At 44.2% G+C, this 19084-nt stretch overlaps 1 protein-coding gene across 18 annotated transcripts in view; it reads left to right on the top strand.

Annotated features, from left to right (window-relative positions):
* The window catches only part of LOC5667193 (protein dead ringer), a 105391-nt gene that overhangs the window by 44650 nt on the left and 41657 nt on the right, over positions 1–19084 (top strand). For 9 of the 18 annotated variants that reach the window (XM_061643082.1, XM_061643081.1, XM_061643066.1 and 6 more), the window contains exon 6: positions 18454–18501. The exons of the other annotated variants lie outside the window; for them this stretch is intronic. In XM_061643082.1, the coding sequence (XP_061499066.1) occupies positions 18454–18501 (48 nt within the window). The remainder of the gene's footprint in view (positions 1–18453; positions 18502–19084) is intronic. 18 annotated transcript variants of the gene reach the window in all.

Raw genomic sequence — 19084 nt, 5'->3', positions numbered from 1 at the left:
GTATAGTATCATGTCTTAATTGGCTGCTAAACCCTCAGCTTGCTCTGCTAGACAAACTTTGGAGAGGCGTGATGTTGTAGTGATTCAATGTTAGTTTTGAAACCGTTTCTGTTAAACATAATCATCAAAGGATGGTAAATTTTCTCAAGATCCATTAAAAACATCCATCTAACTGCCTATTAAAGTTATTATCGTTTTGAAGAGGTCTCAAAAGACTCAAATTGACCAAACTACTGAGGATAATGTTGGATTTGTTGATTATTGTTGATAATGTTGCATTTTAAATCACAATGTAACCAATAAATATATATTTAACTAGATCATTGACATTCGGATGAAAATAATAATTTTGTTTAATTTTGGAATATTGTTTACATCATATTGAAACGTCATATGATAGCATTTAAGACTCATTGGTTGTCGTCTCTCAGATCTAGTGATCAAGGGCCTTATAAGTACAGCGATATTTATTTAAGAACATGTGTATTACGTTCACCGCAGTACAAAAGTTAGAATTATGCCAAGGGCAGGAATCGAAATTTCGGTGTTGATATTTTTCTCGCACCATTTGTTTCTGCTGCACGATCGCATCAATATTGTGTCTCCGCACGTCGACCGCATCCTTTGCGCTATATTTAGACCATTCAGCCGCTGTTTTCCCAAAATCGAATAAAACTTTGATCACCGCAGAGCATAGGAGGCATGGGTGCCGTCGACACATGTTTGCCATTACACGAGCGCAGCTTGACGATCGCGTTGCAGGCAAAATCTGCATCGCCGTTACCAATACAGCAGTACCAGTGGGTTGCCTAGCGGGCGTAACGTGCGCGTTCCAAATGACACACAGTGGAAGTGGATAGTAAAAGTTACTACGTCACGGGACCGATGTGAGTGTGTGTGTGTACGGATTTTACGACCTTTCCGACCGCCGGCTGGAGCGCACCATCCAAAAGCCGTGCGGTGACGCTGCCGAGGGACGAATTTTCATTTGCGCCGATCTGCGTCTCCGCACCCGCATCTCCTGCCGGCGATCGAGCGTTCCTGTCCCCTTGGCAAACGGGCGCAGCAAATGTCAATTGTTTTTATGTCGCCGCCGAACAACTTGGCGCTGGAAATGTGGGTCACTGTTTCCGAGGAAAACGCTTCCGCCGCAGCTGGGGATGTAACCGTGATGGGAAAGTGGAAGTGGAAGGGAGGAAGGAAATCTGTGACGGGAAGGTGGCAGATAAAGGGCGCGATCCACAAGTCGATCGTACAGTGTTCTTGTTTTTTTTTTTTTTTTTTGTAGGTTTCTCTTCTCTCGTTGCTCCGGTCCAGCACGTCCAGATGAAACCGATTGTCTCTGTGTGTTTTAACGCCCGAAGCAAGCGAACCCTTGCAAGAAGCGACCGAGGAAAGGGAAGTGCAACATTTTCCTTGTTGGTGTAGGTCGCGTCGTGTTTTCGGTTGTCGCTGATCGCGACGCGCTCTTGCTGTGGATGGGACAGATTTTCCCACTTTTGTTGCCTTTCGTTTTGAACGGAGTTGCCGCCTGCCTGTCCCACATGCCACATCACGGCATCGTTGCGTTACGGGCGAACGAGTGCGTGCATTTTATTGCCAGGGATTATTATTATTGATGGTTCTTCAACGATGTTTGATGCTCCGATTTAAGTGTGTGTGTGTGTGTGTTTGGGAGAGTGTAGATGTGTCGTTTGGAAAACAGAATTAATGCACACCAACATTTCACAGTCAATATTCAATTCTTGTCACGCGGGGGATGGTTTGCCTCGAATTGGCTCGATCACATTCAACAGTCCTTAGGGTCATGCCGAAAACATAGGGGCAGGCAATAATTGCGAGTGTAGGTGACATTGGACATATGCTGGGTTTATCGATACTTTAAAATCACACCACCAGCTTTTGCCAATTGACCACACACCGTCGCCATGCAGGGCCAAATGATTCCGTTCACAGATCGTTTTAATGATAGATCAAGATAATGATGTAGAAGATCGAAAAATAATATTTGCTCTTAGGCTTTGCGGGGAATTATACGATGTTATTTATTATATGAAGTATATATTGCTTGTAGGTGGTTTTTAGAGTAAGAATAACTACTGAAAAAATGTGCTAAATGCCTTTTTTTATTTGAATTGCATCATTTATAATGATTGGCTTTGATAGAGAACGATTTGTCTTTATTTTAATGGAAAATAACCATTCTTAATGTGTTTTTAAACGAATAAATTTCGCGTATACGTGGAAAATACACCGTGAAAACTCTTCAAAACACCAAAAAAGAAATATGAAAAAACACTAACAGCATTGCACTGCTTCAATCTCCTCGGTATTACGAAACCATAAAAATATGTACGCACCCACCCGCCTGCGTCAGTTTTCCCCACAAAACATGTGGCTGTGGTTGGTTCGGTGGAAAAGTGGCCTGCGATAAGAAAATTCCGTACCCACCATCTACCGCTGGATAGAAATATTTCCACGAGTCTCTTGCGGTAGCGAAAGCGAGACCACCGTACACTGCACGAGCGCATGCGTTCTCTTTCTGCCGCGCACACACCGCTCCGCTGCAGCTTTATGTTTATGTTTAATCATTCAATATTTCACTTACACATACACACTCACATACACATCCGCGTGAGCTGCCGTAGTGAGAGGTCGGCGAATCTCTTCTCACGCCATGTTGCCCACGGTGCGTCAATGCTGCTTCCTCCCGCGCGAGTGAGCGAGATGAGTGCAGCCGCTCAGAGATTAATAATCGGAAAGAGACGACACGCAGCAACGCTGCGGGCGCTGGTGCGTATGCGCAAAGGAGAAACACGACGGTCCGGTTTTTTTGCCTGCATTTCTCCGCATTTTATCTCACACATAATGCCCCGTTAGTTTACCTTTGTGATCGAAAGATCGAGGATCGGATCGCTGTGTCGCTGCTGTTGTGCTGCCGCTGTGTAGCTGCCGCTGATCGTAAATGCGCTCGATGGCGGAACATCGTTGAGTTGGGCACGGACGGTGGTTTAGTTGTGGTGGAAAAAAAACGCCTTTTGTCAGTATCAAACTGTAAGCAGGACGGTAACAGAAAAGTGTGTGCAGTGTGGTGTTGTGTACGTGTGTTTTTTGTGCGACCAAAGGATTGTTGTTTCGGCACTGCACGAAAAGGAAAACAAAAATGTAACAAATCAAAACGACCACTAATGAAAGATCCTTGCAGTCTAGTTGTTTGCGATAGTGTTTAGTGCGGATTTAATTTTGTATTAGTGTGTGATTGTGTACGTATGTGAAGAGCGAACGTGTGGATGTTGAAAATTGTTATACGACGATCAAAACTCGTGTCGTTTTTTGTTAAGAAATACGTATTACTGTTGAACGTTTTTCGTTTCGTGCCAAATAATTGATTGATCTCTACAAAAGAGGGCTGTAAAGTGAAGTGTGTCTGGCGTTCAGAAACAGGACTGAACACGTTCTAAACTGTAACTGGTTTTGTCGTCCTGTTTTTATCAGAAAGAGTTGTCCAGTGGCAAGTGTAACTTTTACCATTTGTGTGTAAAGTTTAATGTGTATTGTGAATTTCACGACATCGTTGAGTGATCACGTTTTAACCCGTTTTTAAAGCGCCTAGAGACTGTGCAAGGAAATCAAACAGCAGTTTTTTTAACGCCGGATCGCCGTAGCGACGGCATTTGTTCATACCAAGCATTTGTTCCCGTCCAAGCGTGCATCGAATCAGTCGGTCAAAATGTTACCCGTAGACAACCAGCTCAGTGAGGTAGGAATTTAGGCAAGGCTTAGTCACATTTCGTTGTATTTTTTTTGGTACCTTTTTAAACGTGGCAACATGTAAACTTGTGGTGACCTTGTGTACCCGTCGACTCATTTCTTCTGTGTGATGGCTCATCACAGTGTGCCATAATATTTCCAGTGCGCTCCTTCTTCTGGTTGCGGTTCGTTACATGCGTGCTTGTGTGTGTGTGTTTTAGATCGAAGAAACAATTGAAACAAAGAGACGACAAGTAGATACATTGCAAAGGAATTAAACAAAGGCGAGAGGAAAACAAAAATCCAAAGCAACTCGAAACAATCTTCAACTTCTCTGTATGCAAATCGACTCGCTGCCCGTCCAGCTCGGCTCGGGTTGAACGTTCCAGAAAAAATGGTTGACGAAGGATCTGTACGACAAACGAGCCTCGGCAGTTGGCAAAAGGCAAAAGGGATCCGTTAACCCAATGCAGTAGTGCTCGGTGTCGCCATCGTCGGTGTCGCCGGCTTGAGTCATAAATATTGGCCGTCTGGCAGGGTCTGAGGGCTGATGGATCGATCGCTGTGGAACGATTCTGTTCGATCCTGATCCTTTTCATGGTCACTGACACTGGTAGCGCGGTTGCAATTGTAATATGAGCGCACTTTACGGCTCGCATACGCTTGTTGCCTACGTGACTCGGGATGCAATAATTTAACTTTTATTGCTTGAAACTACTTTGCTGGGTGAATTTCCGTTTGCAAGATCTCGTCACTCATAAAATGACTTAAACTTTGTATTGAAGCACTGCATTTAATGAGCAATTGTTATTTTTTCTCGGGATATTGTTGTATTAAAGAGGTGTTGAGCATGTCGTGAGTAATGGTCCCTTTTGTATCGCGTTAGGATTACAGACGTACCATTAATTGCACAATAATCGTTTCGAAAATGTAATCTCACGGTCATTGGAATTTCCATCAAACAGATCTTTCCTTATCGGAGGTTTAACTCCACAGCGGACCCACACTCCCTCATTCAACCCACGATCCGTTATCCTGGTGATTGATTCATACCACTTTTCCAACACATTGCTACAGCAACTTTCCACCAACTCGGGCACAAGCAAGGAAATCCGTAAGAAAACACATGAAAAGCTATCGCCAGCGCACACACTCACACAGATCGTACCCCACGACGGCGGTATATGCGCTGTGTAAAGTTAATGTGACAAATCTCTTAATCCTCTTCGATCGCTTTGTCGTGTCGTTTTTGTGCCCATAGTTCGCTCGCACAAAACCGTACCAACCTCCTGCCTACTCGAGGTTGCGGATGCTCCAGCTGTCGGTTGACTTGACGGCGAAGGAAGCAATAGCATAAAAATAGCATCACATACACCCAACAGTCGCTCCTTCTGCCTTCATTTGTAGCTGTGTACTGTGGCTGTGGTTTATTTTTCCTTTCGGGGTTTGTGTTTATGTGTGTGTGGGTACCTTCTTATGTGGGCTTTTGCTTTGGGAGAGGAATCAAGACAAGACACAAGCACACATGTTGTGTGCGTGACTGTAGGAAAAGGCTCTCTATCTTCGTTGGCACGGGTTGTGGCCGGGTCTGATCGAAGCATCATCGGTTGTCCTTTTTGGGAAAACACAATATTACACGCTCTAATCTGCCTCCTTTCCTGTTCGGTCTAGGCGTTTGGTAACGCTTTCCATTCCCCGTATACCAAATGATTTTCCCCGTTGCTGGGGGTAAAAAGATCTGTGATGGCGACAACTTGGTACTGGTGCCTTTCGCTCGATTGATGTCATTCGATGGAGCGATAGGAAAGAAAACCGATTCATGTTCAAACCACCACCACCTGTGCTACCTGTTTGAGCCGTTTAAATGCCCTCTAACTGGGCCGGTTACTGTGCAGGGCAACAAAGAGACGGAGCAACACAAAAAAACACCACCCCACACACTCATAAATAAAAGGCGATGATACATTACAGATTTATTAGATCCAAACACAATGCACTAACTGGAGGTTTTGTACTGGTGGACCAGCGCCTTGAATGCGGGGATTATCTCTTAAGAGAGAAAAACGAAAGACGATGAGACGTATCTCGTAAAGGTGGCGGTGGACAAATCACGCTGAATGAAGACGATTTATTTCAACCGTGTAGATCAGTTGATGGATACAACTCAATCTTTTCATACACGAAACGGTACCTCTAAGATGGCTTAATATGTGACCGAAGGTTGTGTCAAAGGGGGTTGGATTCATTCAGCTTTTCTATCTTCCCATCTTACATGGAACATTTAATTGGGAAATCTTCTTTGTGGAATGCAACTGTTTCCTCGTTTTTCGAAGGGAAGTATTTGAATCTGAAAATGTTTGATTAATTGCGGGCTGGCGATCGGCTGACAAAAGCTGACAAATGACAACATCAATCGTAAGCGTACGATCTTTCTTGGAAATGAAGAACGGTTGCTACCGTTTTTATCGTGATTAAGTATTTATTTAAAAAAATACGAAGTGAAGCATAAAAAAGACATACCGAACCGTCTTTTCTGTGCAGCTTTTCTATTTAATGTATCGCTTATATAAATAGTGCAGCAACATTCCACATTATCTCTATTACCAAAAGTGTTTTGTTTGCTTGCTCGAAACTAAAAAAAAAGGAATTTAAGTTGACATTTTCTTGTTGCTGCCAGCTTTATGCTAAATACTTATCCCACAGCATTGATAAATCGGTCAAAGGATCAATTGCCCGGCTCAAACTCCAGGAAGTGATCAATTCAGTTGCTCCGATGTTCGATTCCTTGGCCAAATCAACACCAACCGACATCATTCAAAATCCGGAGGGAACAAACAGGCTCGTCCAGCCGCTGCAAGATCGAGATGTTTCAGCATCGATCTTACTTAAACTCCCGCTGCGTACATGCATTCCCCACTCCTCCCGTTTGCCGTTACACAGTTCCCGTTACATATGGCATTGCGTCCGTAGGCCCACAAGACGGAAAGGAAGCAGTAAATTTGTCTTCCCACTGCTCGAGTGAGAGTGCGAAAGAAACACCAGCAAGATAATAGTTTTTGTCAATGAATCCAGGATACACTCCCACTGCACGGGCGCATGAAATGATGATATGCATAGACATTCGGCCCTTTGCTTATGCGTACACAGGATACAAAGCCAAGACAACGTGTGTTAAGATTATCGCAGCGGTTTCCTAGCGTTGTCGGTCCTTCCATTTCAAAAACATTCTTCATTGATTCCTGGTACTGGTAGGCGGATTGGTGTAGGGTATTGTTGGGCCGGGCTGAAAATGAACCATAAGTACGGTAGCGTAGAGCCGGGCCCAAAACCCAAACTGCATCGAGATCGGCGTCACATTTTTATTGCCCTGAACGATTGCTCCTTAAGCCTGATCGATGTCGCCGGGCTTCATATTTCGCCCGGTGCACAAATCCTTCCCAAGGGGTACAGAATCCATCGATCCCAAGCCTGCCCCCGTGTACTGGGCGAGCAAGGACGATTTGGTTAGCTGTCTGCCGCATGTTCGTCGCATTAAAATGTGCCCCTTTTAGGAAAAAGGTACCTTCCTTCTGCGGCCAAAACTTGTTCATCATCGTCCATGGGTAACGATAACGGAATGGTACAAGCACATGTGTGTTGTTCTTTGCACTGATCAAAATGGGAAGATCTGGGTGAGAGATATTGCAGAGAGGCTTAAAGAAAATATGAATAAATTAACGAGTAGGCAACGAGCAGCCCCCGATTGCAATGGAATTTAAGGACATTTACCAAGGCCTGCAAGAGATAAAGTAAAAGTTGGCAGAGCGATACGGCAAAGCGGAGATCAATAATAGCAGAGTGCTGTGTCATAAGGGGCTGATTCACTGACGATTAGGAGGATTGAAAAAGGGTCATTAAGTGTAAATATATTCCGTAATTATATCTTACTTTAACATTCATTTACGCTCTTTTACTTTGTGTACACCGATACACCGATAGCTTTACCTATAAACATGGGACTGTTGATTGCTTCTGTGTGCCATACGATATATGATTAACTTATTCCGGATAACAAACATCTTTTGCATAGCCACAATGTAACGGTTGATAAAAAAAACCCAGACATTTACGCTCTTCTCAAGCAACAATGTGCTAGACATCGCATAACACTTCCATCTGAATCGTGCCGTCTGATCGTCTATGAGTATCGTTTGTTTTACGCTTTTGCCCTCTTGCATTGTCGTTTCAATCGGCCCATATTCACGTTTTTATGGGCCGTTTAAAATCGCATTTATTAGCAAATTATTAGCAATCCGACTGGGTGTCGCGACTGGCTGCCGGTCGGGCACATCATCGGCAACAATATTGAACCTGACCCGCGAGATCGCGGAGGCAATAAAACTGTCCCTTGCCGCGTGCGCGCATGTGCTCGTCCGTCGTCCGAACGCTTACCGGTAGCAGATTAAAGCATACTCATTTTACGGCTCTTTTGAACATTTAGACAATCTATCCAACGGTCCGTGATGCGTTGTTTGTCCGCTGGGATGTATGCAAAGATATCGCGCGGTCGGGGTCTGCTGGATTCGGTGGCGACAGGCAGCTGAAAAGCGGATCGAAACAGTGAAGCGAGTTCGTGCATCGATTTTTTTTACTACTAGTACCTCATGGACCTCATGGCCATGGAAATGGTCAGACGTGTGTGTGTGTGTGTATACACGGGATCCAGACACTGCACCTGTCGGCATCGTCAGAAGCTACGAGACGCATCCGCTGCATATGAGATGTAGGCGCGACCCCTTCGTTGTCCAATAAAATATAGTTGATTAAATTTTGAATTACAATGTTGCGTCGACGGACGGCTTCTTCAATCGTTGCAAAAACGCTGCACGAACCCAACCAAGCGCCAGGAAATGGGTAAGCCCGATAGGTCACAACGGCGCTCACGTAACCTGTACGCGGGCGGCGAAACGGTCGCTTTTAACGATTAATAATTCAAAAATTACCACAGTTGACGCGTTGCGGGTGTTTGCTGGTTGGCATTTTTGCGTACATTAGTACAAACTGGTCAGATCTATAGAGAGAGAGAGAAAGAGAGAGAGGGAGGGCTCGTTGCATGATTAGATGCAGTTTGCCAAGGGCGCAACCAACTACACTAAACCGTTTGGTTCGAAAACAATTCGATTAGCGGAGGTAACATTGTCTGGCACATAATTCTGTGCTGATGTGTTTGTGGTGATCGGTCGACCGTTTTAAAAGGGTGGAGTAAAAACTACCATCACAATCAGGAAATCGTTCGGCTAGATTTATAATCAACTTGGGAAGAGGTCACCTTGTGCGATGTATGCAGCGCGCACCATTCACAATTCGACATTCGAGGTGGAATTTTATTGATCGTAAAAAGTTTCTAATTATGATTAAATCATATGTGTTTGCCTATTAAAAGGAGTTTAAAAAGAATGAAGGGCGTTTGCTCATGCCTTACGAGGTTTGGCGTCATTTACTGGGTTTCAGGGGCATATACTTGTTTTTAATCTTTCATTTTCACGCTAAATTTTGAAATCTTTGAAGAACAACTAATAAATTGTTCAACATTCAAGAATGTTACAACTTATTGTATTGAACAGCTTGCAGGATTTATCGTTTCTTCCTTCCTGAAGTAAATTGTTCCCTGTTGTTGCTAGCGACAAAGTAATAAAGAAAAAAAAATCAACGTTTATGCTTTTCCGGTCGATGGGAAAAAGCGCCAAAACAAAAAGATGGAAAATACCGCCGAAAATCCCCACCATGGCAATCACAACAACAGCCACCACCGGAGTTGTACCAATACATGGTGATGGTTTTATTGAGGAACCTGCCGTGAGGCTGGTGGTTTTTTTGCTGCTGCTGCCTTTGTTGTTGTTGTTTCGAGTCTATTTCCCCCCTCGGTCGTTCAGAGCGGTGTTTCGGTATTTCCAATGGTCTAGATTATGTTGTCGCTTTGTTCTGCGTTGTCTACTTCTTCTACCCCGTGCCCATTGCTTTTGCTAACCGGGTACCGGTAAAAGGATGTGTTTCTCCCTTTGTACACGGAGCAATGCAGCTGAGAAGCTAAGGACGTTATAAAAACCCGGGGTAAGGGTTTCGGTTCCCTTGGTGGCCACCCTAATCGAATGGTCCATTATTACACACTTACAGATGGGCACGCACGCACCACCTTGGGTGTCGGCATTGTCCTGGAATTAGGTGAAAGGGAATAGCAAATATGAGAGAGAATAAAAAAAAAACATATACAGGGGAATACCTGTTCAAGGGTATTGACAGGATCTGTCTAGAGCGTAAGAAACGGGCAGGAAACAGGAACATAAGGTCAAACATATTTGCCATCACTAACACCACCACCAACCAACCAACCAACCAACCCCCTGGTACCAGCATCATTATCGAGCCATGAAGAATCTGTTTTGACTTGTTGCACGCGTCGGATCGGTTGCGCTGAAGGGCCTTTCTTCCCGGCGAAACTGAGGAAGGCTCATATTCACACCGGCTTGTGCATTATGTTGGGCGTTAAAAAAATGGGGGCGCACACAATGCTCTTAAACACGGCGTGTTACAACGCCGAAAAGCCGGTTAATACTTTTATTGTTAAAAAAGTGAGATAAATCGATGCGAAGAGTTTGATGGTTAGTGTACAGAGCGTATGGGTGGGATTTACACGATTCCCTCGGGATAGCAAAGCAATCGAAACCAACAACTAAACCTGCCTTTCTTGTGCTGAAGGAGGGGGGGGGGGGGGGGGAAGGATGAATAAAATTCAACGATAAACCGATAAAATCTATTTTTCCCACAAGAACAACGCCCATTTCGAGCTCGCTTTGTCTTAATATGCTACTTGTTTCAATTTTCCACGAGCAGAACCGAGCCCTTTTTGGGAAGTTTGATTTTACGGCCACTTTAGGTGCTTTAGCTCCGATTGTAACGACTGTTGATGGCTCCTGTGGTGAATAGGGGGTACCAGGGGTACCCGCGGGCGCGAGTTCTAGTTAGCTTGCTAAAAAGGCCCACTGACGGGTGTAATAATCCGCCATTAGTTGCGGACCGCCGCGGGTTCTTCCCTGCCGGCTGTGGTGGGCCGAGGCGTTCTCGCGTGTGCCTTCTCGGCGGGTGTTCCGAGCAGCCGCGAACAGAGGATGCTATTTCCGTGTCCGAATGCGCACCGCAGGCGTAGACGAAATCAATTTGATCGGATATTAATTTCATGAGCTGTGCTGTTGTTATTTCTTTCTCCGTTTCTATTGGTCTTTCCCTTTGTACAGCGATCATTTGAACGATCGCGCGAACGGTGCGGAGTACGGATGGTTGCTCCGTGTGCTCCCATTCCGCTGCGCCTAGTTATGGTTGATAATCGGCTCGCGACTCACCTAATCGCCCATCCCGACGTAGGCTAGACGAATAAAATTGATCCTACCCGGGAGAGTCCAAACTAGCCGTCAGTAGAACATCCGGGCCACATGAGGATCCTATCCAGGGTAAGAAGCATTAGAAAACATTAGTGTTGTGTACGGGCACAGAATAAAATCGATGTGGATAATTGAACCTTTTTTCCATTTTGGGTTGTTTTGCGCACGCCTGAATGATGGGTTAAGCATATCAATTGGTAATGGCACTGGTTAGGCCTTGTGGCGTGCGGAAAAGGGGCCCCTCGTCCCGGGGTGAAGACAGCAAAAGTTAGCATGATCCTAGGTGCGGTCCAAATGTTACCACTGCAAGCTACACGGCAGAGGAAAACGGGAAGACGCGTCATGATTTGCGATGGTTTATGAGGAGAAAGATTCAATTGTGATGATGCTGCGCATGTGTTTGGTGGTGGTGGTGATGATGATGGTAGGATGAATCGGGTTGGCTCTCTACTTGCTGCAAGCTTCGTAATTGATATCCACCCATTACTAGGATGTAGCTTGTTTAGGAGGATAGGGCTATCCAATTTCAAATACGTATTTCATTAAGTTTTTTTCCTCTCTCGGCTAATTCGTTTAATGCTCTGGCGATACGTTGGGTCCGTGAGAAATGAAAAAAAAGAGGGTCGGATACCAGCAATCAACAGCGAAATGAGCATTGATTCAATTTTTTTGTGGGGCCCAAGTACACCTATGATGGAGTTTAATATTAATTATTTTGAGTTAGCCATTCCTGACTCGGCGGACTTTATGGGACCATAAGAATATACACGTGTCTTTGGAGGTACGCATGCATCTCGCAAATTTTTCATTTGTTTTTATGTTCGGTCTTTTTACGACTGATTCGAGCACAGACCAGGGACCAGCTCAAATTAAGTCTCATCGGAAACGATTCCATTCCGTACGCCTTATTCATCAGAACTCGACGCCAGGGCAATGGGGATCTCTATAATACCGAGCCGAGCGAGGAAAGCGAACAGACAGATGGGAGGAAAATGTTATTAATAATTGTAATAAGACATTTTATATCCAAACGTCAAAACATAACCACGGAACATCATCGGTTGATGAGGAAGATCGCTTCGCACGGGAATCGACGCCACGGACGAAAGTGATGGCCGAGGGGGGAAACAGAGCGAGTGTGTGGAATGAAACATTTTATAAGATTCATTTATCATTATGATGATTTTTTTCGCGCTGCTCGGACCAACAGCGTACGTTGAACGAAGGCGCACGGGGTACATTGCATGGGGCTGTGGGGAACGAAGTCGAAGGAGGGCGAGTTTACTGCTTCGCTTCAATACTTGTTCGAAATCATGCTTCCATAACCAACTGGCAAGATATGGCACCATTCAAGCGGACATTTACACAAAGACAAGGGAAACAAAATTCATCATTTGCTTGCTTGTTTACTGGACCAAGCAAATGTTCGGGTCTTGTCTTTTTTCTTCCTTTCATTAAGCGACTGTTTGTCTTTGGCTTCGCCAACCGTACGGATCGATCAGGAACCTACAAAAATCGCAAAGGAATGGGTTGATCGGTGTAAAATATCAGCATAATTTGATTTCTTCCATCGGGATGAACGGTTTGGGATACCATTCTGATCAGAAATTTAATTTTCTTCCTTTCCTGGTATTCTTGAACTTCCTCGAATCGCATTTTATGCTGATGGATGCTTACTTTTGATGCTTGTAAAATATTTGCCTGGTTGTTACGTGGAAAAAATACTTGCTACGTATAATTTGATCTTTTTTGTTATTATTTTGTATGAAATACAAATTGGAATATATTTTATACAAAATAAAAAGTAATCATTTTAGTTCTTCTTTTCTTTAATTGCCGTGGGGTTCAATACCATACAGATTGATGAAGTTAATTAATTGCACATTTTGTAAAAAAGCGGCAACGCCTTCTTCATAAAAACAAAGTCAGAGGCAAAGCCATATGATTGATATGGAAACGCAAAATGAAGGGAAATTAAATGAGACCCCTTACTAAAATGATTGCAAACACATACGCCACGGAAAGCAAGAACTGTTTTATGTCGGTCAATATATGCTGTTGGTTGTGTTTTATTCTGGCGTTGTTGTGTGTGTAGTTTTTTTTTCCCTACGATGAAACCCAAACAGAATACAGTCGATCTGACAGACCGCTGGCAGTTGCAGCTAGCAGCATGTGCACTGGGTACGCGAGACGACGAACCCTGACCGGCGAGTGGAGGTTTGGATTTTGATTAATTGTAGAATAATTACAGAGAATGAAATGGTGCGTAGTCTCCAACATCTTCTCCGTACGCCGACCGGTGTACGTGTACCTCATACACTGCTACAGTTTTGGCGTCCTGCCATCGAGAGAACCGCCGAGCTTTACTGAAGCATGGTGCAGTAACTCACGGCAACAAGAATTTTGATTACCAACTTTTGGCGGAGCGGTATGCGGCTGCCGGCGGTGGACGGCGGTATAATTAAGGACATCGATCAGTGCCTGTGATTCTTGCGGGGGAAGAAGGCTACGATGTGGGCCGCGCGTTGGAACCGTCCTTCGATTTACCGGGGGACTATATTAATCATAAACGCTGGTGCGTTCGTGCTTGTCTAGCTAGGTTGGAAGTCAAGCACAGAACCGAAAGACCTCAAGGCAATGACAGATACAAGACCATAAAGTTCACTTGCGGCTAGAGTGCTTGAATCAATCGCAAGCGTCAGCAAGCGAAAAGAAAATCAACTTGCCCGGGGCTCCAATGCGTTCGAGTGTTTTAATTTCCCACGGTTTCCTTTGTGCTGACGATGGTACGCTTGGGAGACTGTGGTGGTGTTAATTTGCAATTTTGATTACAAGAGGATCCGTGGTGAAGTGTATGTGTGTGCGGTACGCAAAATGGTCAGCATTAGCTGTTCACGGCTCACGGAACATCAAATCGATGCCAAGTCGGTGGTCAAGAGTCATCATCAATCCAGTTGGACCTCTAAAACAATGTTGGCCTATGAAGTAGTTTCCGCTCTCCGGCTGAATCACTACAACACCACTTCTATTACGCGGTTTGAATTTGATTTCGATTTATGGGCAGCGTACAAATGGGGTCCATCATCATCACATCGAATCATCCAAGGTGGTGAAGAATAGGGCGCGCGCTAGCGCGTGGCCCAACGCAAAGTATGTAAAAGGCCCCTGCTTGCAACACGCGAGATCCTGTGTTTATCCAGAAGCACACGCCCAATCGTCAAGAGCCGGATGGCGTAACGGGTTCATCCGAAGCTCGATGAAGCACTTCGCAAAAGGGGCTTAAAATTTGAATAGCCACATCCTACGGCAGCTCCCAGCAGAACGGGGATCGCAAGGCTCTCCCGAACATCTTCTTCGAAAGTGGAGATGCCGTGCGATTGCCACGAACGTATTCGATTCGATCGCGGTTTATAGACTTCAATAAATTAATATCTCAAGCATCGCCCGGAAAGTACATACATTCGTTGCCACAAGTGCGCGTGTTCATCTTTGTGTGTATGCGTACACTTGAGCTTACCGAGGTAAGCAGGACGGTCGAAAATCTGCTGACTCATGGTGCGCGCACGCGTAGGCTTTGCCCAATCTTTTGCCCGATCATGCCCAACCTCTTCACGGCTGGCCAATTGAGTGGCGAGATCTTCCCTGAAATGAAGGTAGGATCCCGTTTTTCGACGTCTATCCTCACAAACACACTGACGCATGATCGGTTTAGATCACGGACGGCCTTCTGGGTGCTTACGGGCATTGGTCGAATCGAAGAGGTTACAACGATCAAAACATCTATCCCGATATCATAGACGCAATATCAAAAGCGGAAAAGTGGCTACCCACCCAATTTTAGCGTTCTTGCCGTAGGCAAAGCTCCCCAAGATCGACTCATCGATTGAAGTGATAGTTTTCAGACGCACCTTGAGCATTAAATATAAACCCTCTCGGAGTGAGCGTACAGCACCGGGAATCCTTTCTCCACTAGCACGAACTGTTGTGTATGCTCACTGATAGAAGAGGTTTTGATCATCCAACACTTCAAAGTTAACCGATGATAGCATCAGTCTCGATGGCCGGATGGGCGCGTGGTTGCCGCGAGTGTCAAGTGGTTATTTTTCGAGGTGCAAGAGCAGCACTGTGGCGTGCATTGGATTCTTGCTCCAGCGTTGGCTTCTTGACACTCGTCGAGATATCAGCCGGGGAAGAAGCCACTTTTCGTCAGGTTGTAAATGGTTTTGGGCTTAGTTTGTTGGAGAGGTCGTTTGTGAATGAATCTGTGGCGACGAAAGGCCAAACATTTGAACAGCTGGCCAAGGAAGGCACAGAACCATTACATTGAGCAAGCAGTTGAACGATTGCTCGAGTGTGCTCTGAGCGAAGAACGGTAGCACAGATTTAGTTGGAGAGTCTGGATAGTCTAGTCATCAAGAGGAACAACGGCAATCTTTTAAAAGAACTACGAAAATTTCCTACCGAAAACAATATTTTATAGAAAATTGAACTAAACATGAGGTTGATCGTGTAATGTTGCCATTTTGCATTTGTTTAAAGAATGTGCAATCATCAAGATTGACTTCCACACTTCAATCCATTGAATTGAGTCTGTTTGTTTCCATTCATACTGCTCGGTTGAGTTGAACCAAAAAACGAGCCGGCATAGAGGAGTTATTTCTCAAGCGTAAAATAGCGTCTAGTGCTAGCCAATGCTAGTGCAGACATTCCCACCAAGTGCGGGAACCAACGGGAGCTTCGGACTCATTGACACATTCGCAACAGCGGAGGTTAATCAAGGTTGCTCCCAATTGGAGCCTGACTCGCCAACTGATTGCAACGCTGCACTTTAACCGTAGCTTTCTGAGTGCATATATCCAGGAAGCGGAGATTAGCACAGATGCAGACAGGAAAGCAGAACAGCAGATAATCGCCCAGCCTGGTCTACGGGACCGGTTGATGTCTTCTATGGGTAGCTCTCACGTTGGTCGGCGAATGTCTTGACAGATATCCAGCTGTGTTCACAAATCCACTAGAAAATGTGAGACAGTGCGAAGAAATAACCACAGAAAAAGAGCACCCGACAAACCCTGGACAGGGCGAGAAAGAGATGCATGAAAAGAACTGATCCAACGCCTCGAAACCCTTCCCGACGCGGCGCATTGTCACTTGGCTGACGCTAGGCAGGGTGATTTCCACTTCCCACTTGGCTTCCAGATAATGAACATAATAGGCGAGCCATAATCATAATAATTTGCTTACTGAAATACACATTAATTATGGTCGTGAGAATATCCTATAAATTATGATCGAGAAGCCAACAAACTGGGATAGCGAAGGAGAAGAAAAAAACCGAACGCGAACAGATTCGAGCACTTAATTGAATAAACATCGGTTGGGAGCATCAGCAGGGAAAAGCGATTGACTCCGTTATCGTCAGGCAATGTGAGAAGTATGCCTCTCCGTCTACCATTTTGTCCTACTGTCTGTTCCCACTGCCTTGTTCTACATGCAGTTTCTTTCCCACTTTTCAAAGTGCGGTGGATTAGAGATTTTATTTGTGATCAGACGGCTTTAGGGGATAGCGTGATGTTAAAACGCAAATGTTAATCTACGCTGAAGGGCGTCTCATCAAATCGGGATTAACACGACACGAAAGCGCTCCTGCTGCGTGAAATCATGCAAGCATTGTTCGGCAACTTGATGGCTGTTGGTTTTTGTTTTGTTGCACCCAGAAAAGGACGAAACACGGGTTCTACCAACAACCAGCAGACTGAGCTTGTTAATGTTTTTCAAGGTGATGAAACAAATCAAAAGACCTTAATGATCAAACTAATCCGTTAATCTTTTACGTGTTTTATATACAGCTCATAAAACCCCTCTCATTTGAAAAATTTATGATCTCTCTCTCTCTCTCTCTCTCTCTCTCTCTCTCTCTCTCTCTCTCTCTCTCTCTCTCTCTGTAAAAACTTAATGAGGAACAATGGATAACCGAATATAAAAATTTTTTTGTATTATTCTCCTCTACATCAACATCTGCCGATATTACAGGGGTTTGCAGTCGAATAGCCAATAGATCTGTTGTTGCATAGGACCTTTTGTTTAGATCATGACACGTTTAACTACTGTTGTTATAACTTCCTCTCAATGCAAACGAGAAGACAAAATATCTGTAAAACTCAAAAATCATTTAATAAAGTTGAACAAATTGATGATCGAAACATGACAAAACGATAGAGGGATCTTTTACTTCTCGACAAAAAGGACAGACAACTACTTCCAACTCCAAAGTGTTACAAACTATGATACGGCTTGACACTAATAAAATCAGCGGTCAAATAAAAAAAAGCAACACAATACACAATGAAATGTGTGTACGCCAGACACATTCCCCAAGTGTTACGACTCCAACCAGCAAACGGCGGGGATGGGTCGATTTTTATGACTGTAAAATTACTAACCGTACAGCCCGGTCCCGATATCGGTCCGGCAACAAGGCTCGATCGAAGACCTTCCTGTCGGATGTCTGTCCACTTTTAGCCCCCGCTGATGGGTTTCGGGAATAAAAACAAAATCGTGTAAATTCAATGCATCGATTGTAAGGCTAACCTTGGTGCCGATTATGTATTTCGCATCCTTCACGTTTTGCTATAATGCAATATATTTGATGTAGCAAACAGGGTATGTTTGTGTGTGCATAAAGTTGTAAAATTTATTCATTCCGCTTTCCGGGAACGTCCGCCAGCAGTTGGTGTGTGTTCCGATGCTTCGCTTGATCGTTGAGCTAACGAAGTAAGCGGATTGTGTCTGGTCTTTTTCATCCTTTATCAGTTTTACCACCAAAACAATGAAGTGCAGTTTCATCCTGCCGCCTGTTGTAACAATGTTTTAAAAAGCGCATCGGTGAGGATCGGTAGGATTAAGCAAATTACGAGCTTAAGTTTGGTGTGTGAAAATTGTACCATGTGATGTGACGATGTTTTGCGGCCATTGGGAAGCACTCAATTAATTTTATTACCCTTTCGGCAAAGTCAATCATCAAATATGATCCCACCAAAATTTGAAAAGGTGTTTTTTTCTTGTATCGATTTAAGCCGATTGCAAAATGATACATCGATGGTGTTAAGATGATTGTATCTACTCACATGATACATATTATGCTTGGCAATTACAGGCAGATGCGTTACTGCAATGTGAGAGAGTTTATGAAGGATGTGTGAATAATCTTTTTGCTAATGTTTTTATTATGATACTATTATGATTATGCAAATGAGTTTATTTTAATCGAATTTTCTTATTTTCTTTGTAGGTAAGCCACCAACACAAAGCGCTGAATCGGAACAGTGTATGGCTAACAGTGAGTAGCGTCGTATGATGATTGAAGGACTTTTAGAATTAAGCGTTCGTGTGACATATTTAATGAAATTAACTCAAATCAAAATTTTGATACAACAGTATTGCAAACATTTTAAAGAATTTCATAAACTTCTCTGCTGGCTCTTAAACTACACAATTTCCCTCAATTTTTTGAGTGTGGCAGCAAGTACGCAATTTATCCATAATGATGTACGTTTTCCTTGGCTAACCTGCTCGTAACAAGAAAGTGCTGTACCTTATGAGGCTGCAGTGGAGTATAAAAATATAAATTTATTAAACTTTTTATACGTGCAGTAACGGTCTCGAAGCACCTCCCCCTTCCCTCTCTGACTCCCCTCTCCGTACGAGAGTGAGAGGCGTGTCAAATCCAAATCAATCTATGTTGTACATTTATATCCGTCCGTCCGCTCGTCCCTTCTGTCGGTTCTGGGCCGATGGTATTGTTGTAGCTGCAACATCGTGTTGGCGGCCAGAGGAACACGATTCAATGATGATGAGCGAGCCCCATAAAAAAAAACTTTGGTCACACTGTGATGGAAGGGAGCCGAGCAATGTTAAGCTGT

Source organism: Anopheles gambiae, chromosome 2 (genome assembly GCF_943734735.2).
Source record: "Anopheles gambiae chromosome 2, idAnoGambNW_F1_1, whole genome shotgun sequence".
Lineage (NCBI taxonomy): Eukaryota > Metazoa > Arthropoda > Insecta > Diptera > Culicidae > Anopheles > Anopheles gambiae.
This window is presented reverse-complemented; position numbering and strand designations above follow the sequence as displayed.